The 16,837-nt window shown below is 35.6% G+C and overlaps 1 protein-coding gene across 4 annotated transcripts in view; it reads right to left on the bottom strand.

Annotated features, from left to right (window-relative positions):
- Positions 1 to 16,837, bottom strand: part of LOC306880433 (atypical kinase COQ8A, mitochondrial-like) — a 26,040-nt gene extending 9,203 nt beyond the window's left edge. Inside the window, exons 1-10 of one of the 4 annotated variants that reach the window (XM_079433931.1) lie at positions 16,719 to 16,785; positions 16,271 to 16,310; positions 15,447 to 15,469; positions 11,717 to 11,902; positions 10,309 to 10,647; positions 9,466 to 9,532; positions 5,088 to 5,162; positions 2,808 to 2,933; positions 778 to 863; positions 523 to 663 (exon numbers count right to left, since the gene is read on the bottom strand). In XM_079433931.1, the coding sequence (XP_079290057.1) occupies positions 523 to 663; positions 778 to 863; positions 2,808 to 2,933; positions 5,088 to 5,162; positions 9,466 to 9,532; positions 10,309 to 10,647; positions 11,717 to 11,881 (999 nt within the window). In that variant the 5' untranslated portion in view covers positions 11,882 to 11,902; positions 15,447 to 15,469; positions 16,271 to 16,310; positions 16,719 to 16,785. Of the gene's footprint in view, positions 1 to 522; positions 664 to 777; positions 864 to 2,807; positions 2,934 to 5,087; positions 5,163 to 9,465; positions 9,533 to 10,308; positions 10,648 to 11,716; positions 11,903 to 15,446; positions 15,470 to 16,270; positions 16,311 to 16,718 lie in introns of all 4 variants that reach the window. The other 3 variants (XM_079433930.1, XM_079433929.1, XM_079433932.1) reach the window with 3 other exon arrangements.

Here is a 16,837-nt window from a genome sequence, read left to right as displayed (position 1 = left end):
TTATTACTATAAATTTTTATGTTGCATGTCACTGATAGGAAATGGAACTAACAAATTTCACTAAATATAATGCAACTTTTTCTTAATTTAAAAAAAAAGTATTATTTCTCCATTAAAAAAAGAAAATACAAATGGGTTATGAATAAAATCATCTTTGATGGACCAATGACTATCAAAATTTTTTATCTCGTGTGGCATCCCATTAAAATTAACTGTAAACTCACCTTAAAGCTTTATTGATCGTCAGGACCACTCTTAAAAATAAAGGTGCTTAAAAGGTTCTTCAAAGCAATGCCATATAGAAGAACCATTTTTGGTTCCACAAAGAACCATTCAGTCAAAGTTTCTTTAAAAAACATTTCTTTCTTACCTCTTTCAGCCACAAAGAACCTTTTGTTAAACAGAAAGGTTCTTCAGATGTTAAGTTCTTTATATAGACAAACCATTTAAACAAAAAAGCTTCATGGCATCAAGCACCTTTATTTTTAAGAGTGAAGTTTAAAATCATACTTTCAGACCAACCTGGATTTTCATGGCGACCTCTCGACCGTCTTTCATCCTGGCCAGATGGACCTGACCAATAGAGGCAGCAGCAAAGGGTCTTTCCTCAAACATATCTAGTTTATCCCTCCAGTTTGGGCCCAGGTCATTGTTCAAGGCTTTCTGCACAGATGAAAAAGCAAGCAATGTGTAGTTGTTGTTTTTTTATTCTGAGTTTATATGATTTTCAGATGTAAAACAATTAAATATTTTGTAAGTTTTTTAAGTAGATGGTACCATCATCTGTTTGATGGGCATGAAGTCAGCACTCTGACGCACACGTTCGAAGATCTTGGCCAGCTGTGGGTTGATGAATGCATCATCTGAAACATTAAACACACATCTAGTGTTGGTACAGTACAATGCTATTCTTCAACAAATGCCAAATGAAAATGATGGTGCTGTTTATAGCTGGTATTATCATCCTTCCTGGGGGATCCAATCATTTAAAAACAACATAAAAAAAAAAGTTTTCTATTTTAATATGCTTTAAAATGTAATTTATTCCCGTGATGGCAAAGCATATTTTTCAGTGTAACATGATTCTTCAAAAATCATTGAGAAACCGCTTGAACTGTGATATACAAACGTGGTAAATATGAAATTATTAAAAAAAGAGAATTTTCAAATGCCCTGCCCTACAATAAAATACAGTCTTGCATTTCATGTTGCGTAATCTTTCATAAATCTGTTGTCATATTACAGGTTTACTCGGTTGGCTGAAGTTCAAAGTCAATCCATAACAGTAAACAGGATTTTAGAGATGGTTTCACAACAAGAAACTGTATGACAGATGTATGCCACTGTAAACAAACACTGAAGTCTTAAGAAACCAGAGTGAGAGAGAGAGAGAGAGAGAGAGAGAGAGAGAGAGTGCTAAATAACTAATTGCTGGATTCAAACCCATTGAAATGCTGAACTCCTGCAGAGTTGAAGATTTTCAATTTTTCCATGACTGTCTCCGTGTACATCTTAAGTAAAAGTAAAGCTTATCTTTACGGTTGCCGTGTTTTTTTAAATCCTGTTTCACTTGTTTGACCCAGATTACTCTCATTTTCTCAGCTGATAATGTCGCTGAGGAATGTGGGCTAATAAACCATATTTGGACAGGACTAGTTTTCCTGAAGGAGGTATGGAAAAAAAATCATCAGTAAATCATGATGCTTTCCCTTCAGTTTTGTCACGTCTTGATGGGCGATTGTTTGTGCTGTCCTTTCAAAACTTCCTGAAGTGTAGTGTAAAGGTCACGTTTCTGGCATAGCTGTGGGCTTATTTTGAGCCTTGCCGATGCCAGCGCTGTCGCTGTCCTTCACTGGCAGTCGTAGGGATCTGCAGCTTACAAAATACTGCCTATCTTGATGAGAATGACACGATACATGAGTCCAGTGCATGAGCTGCGACCGACATTTGGAAATGTCATGCAGGGAGGCCGTGCTACAATAATCTATGCGCTGCATTCTTGATCGGGTGACACAGATGCTTTCGTTCTTGCTTCCCAATACACACTAATGCACACAGAGCAGGGGAGAATTACCTCCCATGCCTACCAGAAATAATCAACATATTTTGCACAGAGAAGAGAGCCATTTGTGTCACAGAAGAAGTCAGACAATGTTCGAGTTACTAGTCAATGCAGATAGAAGTGGATTCAAGGACGTGAGGCAATGACTTTTCAAGAGTTATGAACTGGAAAATAAATAGTTTCTGTTATTTACAGTACTAGTTCCTACTTACAATGACATTGAAAAGTTTGGGATCAGTCAGATTTTTTAATGTTTTTGAAAGACGTCTCTTAATGCTTAACCAAGGCTGCATTAACTTGATCAAAAATACAGTAAAAATAGGTTTGTTGTAAAATACTGTTACAATATAAAATAACTGTTAATATACTTAATGTAATGTCCTGTAACTGCAAAGCTGAATTTTCAGCAGCCATTACTACAGCCTTCAGTGTGTCACTGTCCTTCAGAAATCATTGTAATATGTTGATTTGGTGCTCGAGAAAAATGCTTGTCGCTGCTCACCTGATTAGAAGATGGTGTAAGCTTTTAGATAAAAAGATCTTTAAGAACATAAGAAAAAATGAATTCAAGTGTGTCCAGAATGGTAGCGTTTGAGGAAAATAATGAAACGAAGGACACATGAGGTTATATTATCTTTAGACTATCAGTCATGGGGGACACCTCAGTGGCCCCAATAAATCCTTGAGGAGTGACTTGGTCCAACGTGGTGACTTGTTATATACAGTACAAACAGCATTCTCTTACCCTGAATACTGAGCATCTGGCCGAGCTTGAGAGCCGCCCCACGCACTTTACACAATGTCCTGACGATACGCTCTGCGTTGGCCTCTGAAAGGAAGGGGCTGCTGTCCAAAACGGCCTTCTTTTCACCTATGTGAAATTACAAGTCTGTTAACATTATGGACTGAAAATACAACTTAAAGGAATAGTTCACCCTATAAATGAACAAATTTTGACCCTCGGGTTCATCCAAAATGTAGATGAGTTTGGAGTCATTTAGCATTACATCACTTGCTCACCAATAGATCCTCTGCAGTGAATGGGTGCCGTCAGAATTGAAGTTCAAACAGCTGATAAAAACATCACAATAATGCACACGACTCTAGTCCATCAATTAACACCTTAAAGCAAAAAAAAAAAAAAAAAAAATAGGTTTGTACAAAACAAATCTATCATTAAGGCTTTTTAACTTTGTCCTCCAACATATTTGATTAGAACTGATTTGGACTGTTTTAACTTGTAAAAGGTATATTTGATCTGTGCAACTTTTTTATTGGAGAAAGCAATATTATGGATATTTTTAGCCCAAAGCAATGTTTTGCATTTAAAAATGTCTTGATGGACTTGTTTATTACAAACTCACAGGACTGGATTCATGTAGAATACTTTTGGATTATTGTGGTGTTTTTATCAGCTGTTTCAACAGCACCCATTCACTCCAGAGGATCCATTGGTGAAGAGGGGATGTAATGCTAAATTTCTCAAAATCTGCTCAGATGAAGAAACAAACTCATCTACATCTTGGATGGCCTAAGGGTGAACAAAATTTCAGCAAATGTATATTTTTGGCAAATTATTCCTTTAAAAATACAAGAAATTTCAGCACAGTAATACCTAAATGGAACCTATATTTTTTCTACAGAGGTCCAAAAATCTTAGACAACCACTGTATGTGCCATTTAAAACAAAAAAGAGAATCTGTGCTGCAGAGAACCAAACAAAACCCCACAAACGGTTGAATCAGGGTCTTCATTATCTCTGTGAGGACATTAGAGCTATTCCTGGACGTGATGAGGTCAAAGGTAATCATTATCCAGCATGTCGGGTGTCTACATAGATAAGATCTAGTTATAGGTCGCTATCCTCAGAACACATTTGCACTCTCAGTTCCCATATGCAGTCAGACTGTCATAATGCAACTCTGTAGACAGCTAACCATGAAATATCTGCAAATAAGCAGTTTAACAGGAATCTAGTATTCTCTTAATGCGGTGAACATAGCTTTGAGACTTTAGTTGCAAGCAAGAATTTTCAATGATGACTTTGAGCGGTTAATGCCTAACGGGCAAGAACTCAGCTCTGCAATGTAAAATAAAATGTTTGTGTTAATAATGTTAAATTAATATGTAATAACTTTCATCACCTTCAAAATGACAGCATGCTTAACACTTTCATAATGATGCCATGCTACAAATCACGTTGCCTTTAAACAGACCAAAACAACAGTGGCAGTGTGTATGTCCGACTAAAGCTCTCTTTGTGGCATAAGAAGATTTGAAGTTGAGCTGAGAGATCCTGGATGATGGGAGGGGTGCACATATTTACATGCACAAGCGGTGAACAAGGTTAAACATTTCAAGAATGAGAGAAACTTAAGAAGAGTACATTTCAATAATATATTGGCATATTTCATACCAATTACACAGATACATATAAATATTTTATGATCTGTGCTGCAAAAACGACTCTTCACTACATTAAAACTGCCTCTCAGCCTTGACAGCAGGCTAATTTAAGTGCACTTTAGATCAGGAAACTGTGTAAATGTTACTGTGTATATTATACATAAAGCCCAATTTAAGCAAACACAGACAGTCAAAAGAGCAATGGTGCTCTCTGTCTAAGAGTAAATAATACTATATGCACTAGATTTCAAGTACTGTTTGTACTGAAAGAGAGGACAAAAAAGGAAAGCTGTTTTCATTGCTACAAATCATGCACATTGGTTAAGATCAGAGTTGTTGTGGGTTCTTGTAAGTAGTGCACACGTGTTTATGTGTGGGTGACTTGAGTTTAAATACCCACAATCTCCTTCCTATTCTTTCACATCTCCTCACTCACTATCTCTCCGTTAATGAAAAGGTTTAAAGTCTAATTACATGCAATGTATCACTTGTAATCATACCATGCCTGATAGCATGTCAATAATCAGTAAAATGTTCTAATGAGTAATTAGCCATATATTGTACCGATCCAAACTGTAACTGTAAAGTTCAGTTCTAGTAGACAATACAATTGTCTTACCATTCTTGTCCTCTGATCTTAGGCTTTTCTTTGCCACTTCTGCCAAAGCTCCAATACCCAAACCCACAGCAAGACCTGCAAGGGATTAAAATACAAAAAGGAAATGGTCCATAATTCAACAGAAGGTAAATACTGAAACAGTCATTATCTCACACCTCAAATCAGCACTTCCACCATGTAAACAAAACTTTAAAAAGAAAAAAAGAGCTGTATCTCTTAGACTGATTTGTGAATAATACCCACAACAACACTGGAGCTGTATTATGTCAACCTGACAAAAGGAAACACCGAAATAGCATTTCCAAACCACTGTGGTCAGCACATTTGCTGTGGCAGAGCTGAGAACCAATAACAAGTTATGGTGCAGTCTTCAATAGTTATGTAATTTTCTGATTACGCAGCACCCCGCTCTTGAGAAATTTAGGAGGGGCTTGAAATTGGTTGTAAATGAAGCAGTGAAACTAAACCTCAGTGTAAATCTACAAGAAATGGGGCCGACATGTTTTCACCCCGGTGTTTTTTTCCATGTCTTAACACACCTTACAGAAAAACGTGCAGTTTTATCCTGAAAAAGTCCTGGTAAAGTTTTTCATTAATGACTGCTGGGGAAGTTCTAGGTCAGTTGTGGTTGATGATTAAACAGGTTCCTGTTTTTATGTCCCTTTATGCCTGCAGGAGTTTAAGGACTGTTCCAACACTGCAACATCTGAAGCACTATATTGCATTTCTTCCTTAGATACAAAACATATGTGTTCCATTGCACACAGACAGGCTAATCCATGCATTTACCCAATCCAGTAAGAAAAAAAAAAATTTTTTTTAAATTAAATTGTTATAATATTGCACAATATTACTGTTTTTAAAGTATGGTCTATTTGTGATCAAATAATTACAGCTTTGGTGAGCATAAGGCATTAACCAATCTTACCAACCCCAAACATTTGAACTACTAGTACTATACTATTTATAGCTACTTATTTAAAATTCATAAATAGAGTAATATGTGCACATATTGTCATAGCAGGGCTCTTTTTTTGCACACTGGCACAAAAAGTGGCTAAGATGGCTTTCAGATTGCCTGACAGCATGACCAAGGACACTACGGGCCCAAGTCTCATGTTACAAAAACAGAGAGGTATGCTTCTCAACATAAACAAAATGAACAACCTGCTTAAAAACAGTTGTTACGGCACTGATTTAAGGGCTATCTACAGTCACTAAAATTGAGACGAAGAACGCAACCACATGAAAGCCTGACAAAGTGATGTATACTATTCTTGGACGCAATTAATCACTATATTTAACCACCCAACGAGAGCTAGAGGAATAGAGCCAGAGAACGGTTGAACTGGATAGCTCATGTCCAATAGTGAGGTCAAGGTCAGGACAAAGGTCAGATACACCCATCACATTAAACCATTTTAAATGCAAAAACTACATACAAATCACAATATTCAAACATAAATTGATACTATTGAAGTCGCTGTGAACTTCCACATTCTTCAAAATAGCATTTATTTTCAGCAGAAGAAAGAAACTCATTCAGGTTTAAAACTATTTTTTTACTATTTTATTTATTTATTTTTTTATATATATTTGTTCATTCAATTTCTTGAATGCTCCTGCTAAATACACCAATTGTACCTGAAAATAAAACACTGTTTTATTTTTATATTATGTGTATTTGAAATGTGTATCTTTCTTCTAATTTTTTAATAACAGATAAAATAATGACAAAGATTTTTATCTTCCCCCACTTTGGCCTAAATATCCACCATTCTTTTTAATATTTTGTTACGTTGAAAGGCTCTGTCTTTATAATAGGGAAATTAGTTTGGCTGGAATTCTCAAACAACTTGCAAAATAAAGAATCGTGATAAAATCGTGAATCGTGATATTTCTTAAGAAAATTGTAATATGATATTTTTGCTAATTTATTATAATTTCTGCTGCTATTAATATTAATTCTGATATGATAATTCTAATGATAATTCTGTCATCGTTTACTCACCCTCAAGTTCAATTTCTTTGTTCTGCCGAACACAAAGGAAGATATTTTGAAGAAAGTTTGTAACCAGGCTGTTTTGGGGCACCATTGACTTCCATAGTAGGGTGAACTATCCCTTTAAATGAGCAATGTTAATTAATAATTAAACATTTGGTTTAATATTTAATTATTTAATAATATTATAATGTTCATGCCTGCAGAATTTGCTTAGACACTATAATATTAACACACTCTTGCAAACTGGATGCCACATAAGTCATCTTGAATAGACTCGATATCTTTGATCCCTAGAAGACATAAACACTTGTCAACACATTCCCCTTATAAATTCACACAATCCCATAATGCTTCAGAGGTTTAGAGAATGCTGAATGCAAATACCCTGTCATATTTACAGGTCATTGCAAGTATACACATATGGGCTTGTAGTAAACAGGTGTCCAAAGATGTTTTCTTGTAACGGTGGCAGATAAGAGATAACGAACACTTCAACAAATCACCCAGCAATCACACACACCAACAGCAGATGAGAGAAGATATATGTTTAACATCTAAATTAGTGTTCGTCAGTGGAAAACTAGCATGCAGCGAACCTGTGACAGAGAGCTACTGTGACCACCAGTGTTTCATTTTCCCATGTGACAGCACATTTCATTCAAACCCTCGGCTATATCCATCCATTCGCCGCCTGTAACTGTATTCAGCCCTAGTCCTCTTAGAAATCACTGATAGACTGCCATTTGAAGAACAAAAGCGGGTAAAGTTACACACCAGAATGGGACGCTCTATCTCAGGGGAAACAGGTGATGCACATTCCCAGACCGGTTAAGCTCTGTCCCATAATCCAAAGCAGCGGCACCCACAGTCTACGATATTACTAGTTAAAATGCAGATTAACCTTGAGCCCTCAATCTGGCTCTGACATGCTGCATGAGGAGAGAGACGCAACTCTCTTAGTTTGGAGCATGAATAACAACATTACCAGAAAGGACAGCAAACTGGACATCCAAATACACCAATCCCAAAAAAATGGCTCCAAAACACAGTCTATTTGATGGCAACACAGGCTGTGCTAAATCTGAAGTGGACTTGTTGTCTTGTGGCCTTCGCTTGTTGGTTTGAATGCACCATGCAAAAGCAAAGGTTTTCAGTTACCGATGGTATGGTAGAAATGCCCTAATTACTGTAATCCATGCTTAATTTAATGAATGCTGGGGAAGTCGTGGCCTAATGGTTAGAGAGTCGGACTCGTAATCCGAAGTTTGCGGGTTCGAGTCTCGGGCCACCAGGGATTGTAGGTGGGGGGAGTGAATGTACAGCGCTCTCTCCACCCTCAATACCACGACTGAGGTGCCCTTGAGCAAGGCACCGAACCCCCAACTGCTCCGGGTGTGTTCATGGTGTGTGTGTGTTCACTGCTGTGTGTGTGCACGTTGGATGGGTTAAATGCAGAGCACAAATTCCGACACCATACTTGGCCGTATGTCACTTCACTTTTCACTTTCACTTAATTTATTCCTCCAATGAAAGAGCCCAGTAACAAAAGATTTAGAAAGTGTATAATATTCAGCTAGCCATATGATCTTAATATCTCTGCTCACATAATGGTCAGTAAAATTTTTATGATTTAAAATTTAGAGGATAGTTCACCCCAAGATGAAAATGGTCATCATTTACTCACCCTCCACTCAATCCAAAACTGTTTGAGTTTCTTTCTTCTGCTGAACACAGAAGATTGTAACCAAACATTTAAAATATATTTTGTGTTCAACAGTTGAAAGAAATTCATTCAGCTTTGAAGCAACTTGAGGGTGAGTAAATGATGACAGAATTTTCATTTTTGGGTCAAACTATTCCTTTAATATTTTCATTCAGCAAGGATTCATTACATTGACCAACAGTTAATACATCTATTATGTTAAAATGTTCTTTTGAACTTTCTATTCATAAAAAAAAAAAAAACAGAAAAAATTATAACAGCTTCCACAAAAATATTATGCAGCATAATTGTTTTCAAAATTGATAATAACAAGAAATGTTAATGAGCACCAAATCAGCATATCAGAATGATTTCTGAATGATCATGTGACACTGAAAACTGGAGTAAGGCAGCTGAAAATTCAGCTTTGCCATCACAGGAATAATTTACACTTAAAATATATTTAAATAGAAAATCATCTTAAACTGTAATAATATTTTCACATTATTACTGTTTTACTGTATTTTTGATCAAATAATGCAGCCTTGGTGATCATAGGTAACTTCTTTGAAAAACATTTTAAAATAACCTTACCAGCCCCAAGTGTTTCAACAGTACTACTGTACATACATATACAGTACATAGATATATAATAATTTCAGTAACCTTACCTCCAAAATTCGCTAGTCTCCCAAGCCGTGTGACTGGTACCTTTCGCTCTCTTGCTCTTTCACTAAGCTACAGAAAGAAGAGACATACTGTAGACAGTTGTGGAGAACCAGACGCATTAACAGTGCTTCAATGTGTTATGTGCTTTCAATTACAAAGTATCCTTTTTTAAAAGTACTATTTTCTTAACTGCTCTAGTAAAGGAAAAAAAACTATGCTATAATTTATTTAAAATACATTTATTTCATACTAAGTATACTTCAAATCCATTAACATTTATTGACATATCACTTAAAAGTTACTAATATAAAATGAAAAACTTTATTTGGAGTTTTTCTGTATTGCACAATGCACATTTCTCAATATTATGCCTAAAATGTGTTCTATTAAGATCACTATTAATAAGTATTATATGAATTTTGTATAATATTAGTCTATAAATGCAAGCTATTTAAAGTGTACCTGAAGTATACTTGCATTAGTCCCTCTTTAGCGCAGTCAAATATACTTAAGTATATATTTAGCTCAACTTCAACACTACTTCTGCACAATTAAAGTGCAAATTAGTTTTTTCAATTTAAGTATAGGTGCAGGGTATTTTTATTAAGCACATAAATGTGTTAATATGTATTTATAGTATACTTAGCACAAAATAAATGTATTTCAAATACAAGTTAGTATTTGTTTTTACTAGGGTGCTCTTATATCAATCAACTACTAACTTTAGCAGTAAGAAGCAAGTTGCATTGCCACTATTATTATCCTCTGTAATGCATGACATATATAGGTGGAACAAATGTCTAGTTACTCATGGGTGATGAAGGATTGGAAAAGGTCGCCTGTACCATTTGTTTATGTGGTTTGGAGCCGTTTCGCTTCGCCTCCCTGGCCTTTTCTATGTCTTCAGCGGTGATACCGCCCACAGAAGAGTGGTCCTGGTGATAGGACCGTGTTTGTCCAGTAAACTGGCTTGTAGGGTCCTTGTAACCGTCAAACAGCTTTGATTTTCCTGAGGCCTGGCTGAATGTGTGCGCAGCACCTGTGTTAGCGTCCCTGAAAACTGAATCACTGTCCAAACCTCCCTGTGCAGTGGTCTCAAAGTTCTCCTCTGAAGCTGTGAAGTCATAATTGGAGTCCATGTCTGCGTTGAAATCAGAAACACTCTGCTGACCGCCTGTGAACTCCTAAAAAAAAAAAGAACATCTTTTAGTTATTTCATAAGCTTTCACATCTATGCTATATTTAATGCTATATTGTAAATATAGGCATGGCTAAAGGCCGCTGTTAGCGATGAGGTATGCATTTCTGACATCTGATAAGGAAATTTCAAAACACTTTAAAATGCACAATCAGCTCCAGAGGCTTTGATAGCACAAATAGCTTGGCAGCACACACCGTCTATGCTCTGACGGCAGTAATCCAATCTCCAGGTAGGCCTAAATTTCATTTGCATAATCGCATTGTTGGGAGTTATTATACCTTAGATGTGTTGTGGAGAAAAACAACAGAGGCGTAACCCAACACCATTATTATGCACGCTGAATTAGACGAAATTATACTGGTGATTAATTGGGGAATAATAGATGCATGTAACCATAATACACCAAAGCAGTGAGTCACAAAAGGCCTTGGTAAAAACGAAATACAGTCTGCTATGTTCAGCAAGGCTGTATTTATTTGATCAAAAATAAAGTAAAAACTTTAATACTGTGAAATGTTACAACAATTTGAAATAGCTATTTTAATATATTTTAAAATTATTTATTCCTGTGAATTTTCAGCAGCTATTATTCCAGGCGTATGAGTCACATGATCCTTCAGAAATCATTCTAATATGCCAAATGAATGCTCAAGAAACATTTCTTGTTATCATGTTGAAAACAGTTGTGCCGTTTAATATTTTGGGGAAAACTGTGATACATGTCTTTTTTAAAGCTTCTTTAATGAATAAAGTTCAAAAGAAGGGCATTTTATTTATTTTTAGTAACATTGTCATAACATAATGCATTCTTGCTAAATAATACATTCAATAAATCTAATTTATATTGCTATAATTATTCAAAACAATTTGTGGACTGTTTACAGCAATACTCTGTAGCAACCTGTCTCATTACTACATAATTTAACTGATGCATTGTCACAGGTACACGGACTATTTCACAACAGCATGAAACATTTCTCATTCAATTTAAATTTATAGCCAGAAGTATCCATTTTATAATGGAAACTAATACCATTTCTAGAGGTACCCACCTGGACCTTCTGCATGGCCACGCTCATGCCCTGTTCAGCCGTCATTTGCATGCTCTGGCTCACTGCTTGGAAGCCACTACTGCGCAGAGAGCTGGCCTGAGTCTCGATCACGGCCTGGCTGAGCTTGGCTATGCCTCTCATCAGCAACAACATGTCACCTGCCATGTTGGTTCTTCTTTACACCTACTATACAGGAAAAAAGTAAGTGATTCAACAGCCTCAACCGTTTTTAAGCTGACAAGGATGGAAGAAAACAGTCACTAATTTTATGGAGTTTTCCAAAATGGAAAAAAAGAATAACAAATAAACTCACATATAACATTTGTTACTGAGGTACAATCAGTTGGTAATACCATTGTACATATTGTACCATTGTACTAAATGATTACCATAATGGCATACAGTACCATGATATTTACATGGTACTCTGAGGCATTTCAAAGAATATTATGGTACTACTATAGTACATGTATTAATATGTTTCAAGAGTTTCAACATTAATATGTTATAGTCATGTTTATATAGTCATCTACATGGTGCTGGCATAAAACAAAACAGTGCGTTTCCAGGAAAAAGTATTATTATTATTTGTTTTTTAAATGACAGCAAAGACATTTATGTCTTCTTTTGAACTTTGTGTATTTAGTAAAAAATATTAAGCAGCACAAATGTATATTTTTTTGTTAGTGCAGAGCCACCAAAGCAGTGTGGAGTGTAAGCAGCAAGCAAAAGCATGTATAAAACATGTATAATAATGCATTGTACATGGTTCTATATTTAATAATGACTCATGTAGTCTCTTTAAAATCAACACCAGAGTGTCATCAGCCATCAACAACACAGCTGTTATCACAGTTCTTGGCAGCTCTATCAAAGGTTAAACGTTTTCACGATGAGACAAGTGTCAAAGCCTTTAGCCAATGACTAACTGTCTTACAAAGCGGCTGCAGACACCGAGTCAATCACAAGAAGCATACGAAGAGCTATGAACTTGCGATTCAATCTGAGCGCCCTTGTAAAACTTCATGATGAATGGGTTATTTTGTATTCTATCAGCTCCCCACTATAAAACGCTCTTTACTTTTTTAAATATTTTAGGTTTTGTATCAGTAAACTCTGAGGCTTCTGAGCACAGACACAAATAAGCTTAACCGAGGGGAGGAGCTGGATGAGAGCTTGACTCTCCTGTAAATAAAGTGCTTTAAACTTGGCCTCTTTCCAGAGGTAAAGGTTTGTCTACAAGGAAAAAGCTCTCAAAAAGACCTTGAGCAACTTGGCAGGATATAAACACACCTCATGTGTGAAAACAGGTCAAAATTCAACGTTCCGTAACATTGTAGTCAAATACCTAATTCTGAAATGTGATCATCCCTCAATAGACAAAGGAAGATATAACATTAGAAAACAAGGAAGTATTCATATCCACAAGTTCTTAACACTACAAGCATGTGGATAAACTCAATAAAGAGATGGCTCTCGAAGCACCACACTAAAGATCTTTGCACCGAACTTCTCATCCAAAATGTTCACACTTTAAAAAATAAAATACGACCTCACATTGTGCCAATCACGTTTACATGAAAAAAAATTCAGATCAGGTTCGATTTTCTGCGATTTCACATCCGTAGCAAACATTTTGATAGGAAAGGATGACGAATATGAAAAAAATGAATTTCGGACTAACCAGATGTTCGCTTTAGTCTTTCTCCAGCGTTTATGAGGATTAGCATTAGCAACGTACAATGAAATTCATGACAAACAATGCGTTCCAAGTGAACAACATTTTCATTTGGTCACTGTCATGTTCACTGATGTTGGGCTTGGGTGTAAATAAACGCTTGTTAACACACTTTCAATGTTCAAATATGTGAAAGCTCATGTTTTGCACCCTAATCTACTAAACTAGGTGTGGTTTGGCAATACACCAACATTCAGTACTGTAACACCTCAGAGAGGCCGCACATGCCTGGACATATCTACATATTTGTATCCGAGAGATTTAGCAGGTCAAACTGACAATGCTTATTGCAAACACTAAATGTTCTGTTGGTTAACAAAGGAACACGTTGCCAAAGTTTCAGTGTGGCACACTGTGGCACAATTGCAACACATTTAAGGCAATTAAACATACAGACTTACATTCAATATGGGTCAAACTACAATACCATTAAAAAAAGGTTATTTTTGAAAGTAGTGTGTTATGCTGAAAGTAGAGTAAAAATACAGAAAAAACAGTAGCATTGTAAAATATTATAATTTTAAATAAGCATTTAAATTGCTTACATTTTTCATTTAAATAAATAATATTTAAATACATTTTATATTTTAAAATATGAATGTCTATATAATATAATATAATTTCTACCTGTGATGGCAAAGTTTCATTATCAATCATTTCATTATAGTAACATTATCAATACATTTACTGTCACTTTTTATCAATTTCATGAAGCCTTGCTGAATAAAAGTATCAAAAAATCATACCGACTCACAACTTTTGAACAAGTTTCTATAAGTATATATTTACATAAATACTGTGTGTAACTTGTGTGTCTTATATAACCTGTAAATCTTGATTTAATGATGCCGCAGAAATGCAACAGTTGATTTTTGTTTTTATTTATGCTCTTCACATTCAGTAAATTATTTTTAGCATAGCCTAATGAATTTTATAAAGCATCAGAGGACTCTAGAATGAACATACTCAAGTTTCAGCCTTTTAACTCACTGGAAAGGCTCACAGAGGTCAATTCGCCAGAGCTCTATGTGTGTATTTTCAGGAACACTATGGGGGGGGTCAGTGAGATGTAGGAATATTCCAGAATCATAACACTTTAAAGGCATGATTTGGACATATCCAAATCACAGTCCAATGTTGCAATATGCAAAATATGACTAAACAACTTGACTTCTATAACCACTGGTTTCCAAAACAATCAACGCATACTGTATGTGTTTCATTTAAAACAAAGCACACATTGCAAAGAATTTATAACGCCCATGATGCCTCAAATCAGTGAAATGGCTGTGTATGATATTAAAGACTACACAAAGTTCTACAACAAAAGTGTCACAATCTTAATCCATCTCATATCTTTCAACTGTCAACACCCTCTCGTTTCCTCCAATACAATGGCTGCTCCTCCCCAAAACAGGACAGGCCTCTTAATACACCACACACTGAGGTGTCAGACAGATAACCATGAAACAAGCAACAAATGTCAATTTTTGGACTGCCTCTTCTATTGCAAGGCGATCGCAGCTGTTATGTCATATACACTGTAAAAAAAAAAAAAAAAGTTGAGCAAACTTAAAATTTTAAGGCAACCAGCTTCAGCAGATTTTTGGGTTTTCTCAACTTGTTGTTTTAAGTTTATACAACAAAAAGTTGACAATCTCCTACAAAAATAAGTTGAGAGAACTCAAAGGCTGGTTGCCTTAAATTTTAGTTTTTTACAGTGTAGAAGTGGAATATGAGTGATAACAGGTTGAAATATGCGTTGAGATGCAGGCCTTGTGGCAGAAGAAATCACCATGCCAGTATAAGTGAACCTAAACAATACATGCAAATCACAGACAATCACAGTTAGTTAGGGGAAACACCCAGTTTCATTCTGTTTGTATGGTTGTGGTCAGGTTGTGAGTAACTGAACAAAACACCGTGGCACATGGTTCCTAGTTAATAATATGCTAACAGGAATGCTGACACAATCATGACTGATAATCATACCTTAATGTGTGAATTCATCATATCTATAAACAAAATCAAATATAATAATACATGAACATAAGATAAAATCCACTAATTAAATTATAAATCTGCATTCATATAGGTTTTAATTACATTTTAAAGTAAATAAACACAAGGCCCTTATTTACATAAACAATTTATTCAAATAAGCAATTCCTTTTATGATTTAATTGTCATCTGCTTCAAGCATTAGTTGCATTTACAGTGAAGCAATAGGCTAATGCAAAATCAAAACAAGCTACATTAATTGTGCCCTTCAGTCGGGCCATTTAAGTTAAAGTCTGGGCCGGTGCTGACGTTTAGTATCCAAGCAGCTCTGCAAAAAAAAAGATTATAAACAAAGATTTGGCTTAACGCTTAGGGTTTTGCAAAGAGGTGATCTCCACAACAGCTGCCTTTTATTTCATTTAGTTAACACATTAACACATCTCTGAGCTTGCTTCGTTTAATTGCACAGAATGGTCTGCAAAAAATCATTTATTTTACTTAGTAATGTAGTTTTGTTTTCCTTTAAAATGATCTAAACATTCTTAAAATTAGACTTGAGAGGTATACTTGTGAATGACATTTTTTCATTGACAAATACTTTTTTGGTTTGTTTTTGTAGTTTGAAGCTTTGTCTTTTTAGAAGTCTGCTTATTCTTCAACTAGTTTGCAAATAGGGTAAGAAAAATAAACTTAATTCAAGATACATTATCTTGCTTCTCAATAAAAATTTAGATATCTTTCCTGGAAAACAAGACAAAAAAAATGCAAAAAAAATCATGCATGCCATATCACAACTTGTTTGTGCCAAAGCTTACTGTTTTGCAAGATTTCTGGCACAAAATATCACCTGTAATCCTAAAGCATTAAAGAGGAAGGGAAAATATGTAGTGTAAACAGGCCTTGTGCTTTGACAGAGTTATGCATACTAATAAACTGCGTAATGAATATATTATACAATATTACTGTATGCAGAGGTGTTTGATTAAAGGAATATTTAAATGGTACTACATAATGAACACGTGGACAGAATCAAAACACATGCACAATGCACCAATCTATGCACAGAATTATTATAGACGTATACAATACTATTCGCATCCAGATCAAAACATACAACAGACGACACGTGTTTTTTTTACACGTCTGTTAGCCTGCGATCTAAAGTACACGCTACTTAAAAACAATCCGCGCTCTTTTCATTCCAGATTATCAATCAATTACTTAAATGCAATAATATAAGAAATAAGCTTTATTGGTACTTACCCCCAGAATTGGCCAATATGAGGCTGTTCACTGTCCACTGCTCTTTTCGCGCTGGATCTGCGTCCATGAGCTGTTTACCCTTCTCAAGGGTGCTTGTCAGAGCTGTTTAGCCCCTCCTC

The sequence above is a fragment of the Barbus barbus genome, assembly GCF_936440315.1.
Source record: "Barbus barbus genome assembly, chromosome: 14".
NCBI lineage: Eukaryota > Metazoa > Chordata > Actinopteri > Cypriniformes > Cyprinidae > Barbus > Barbus barbus.
This window is presented reverse-complemented; position numbering and strand designations above follow the sequence as displayed.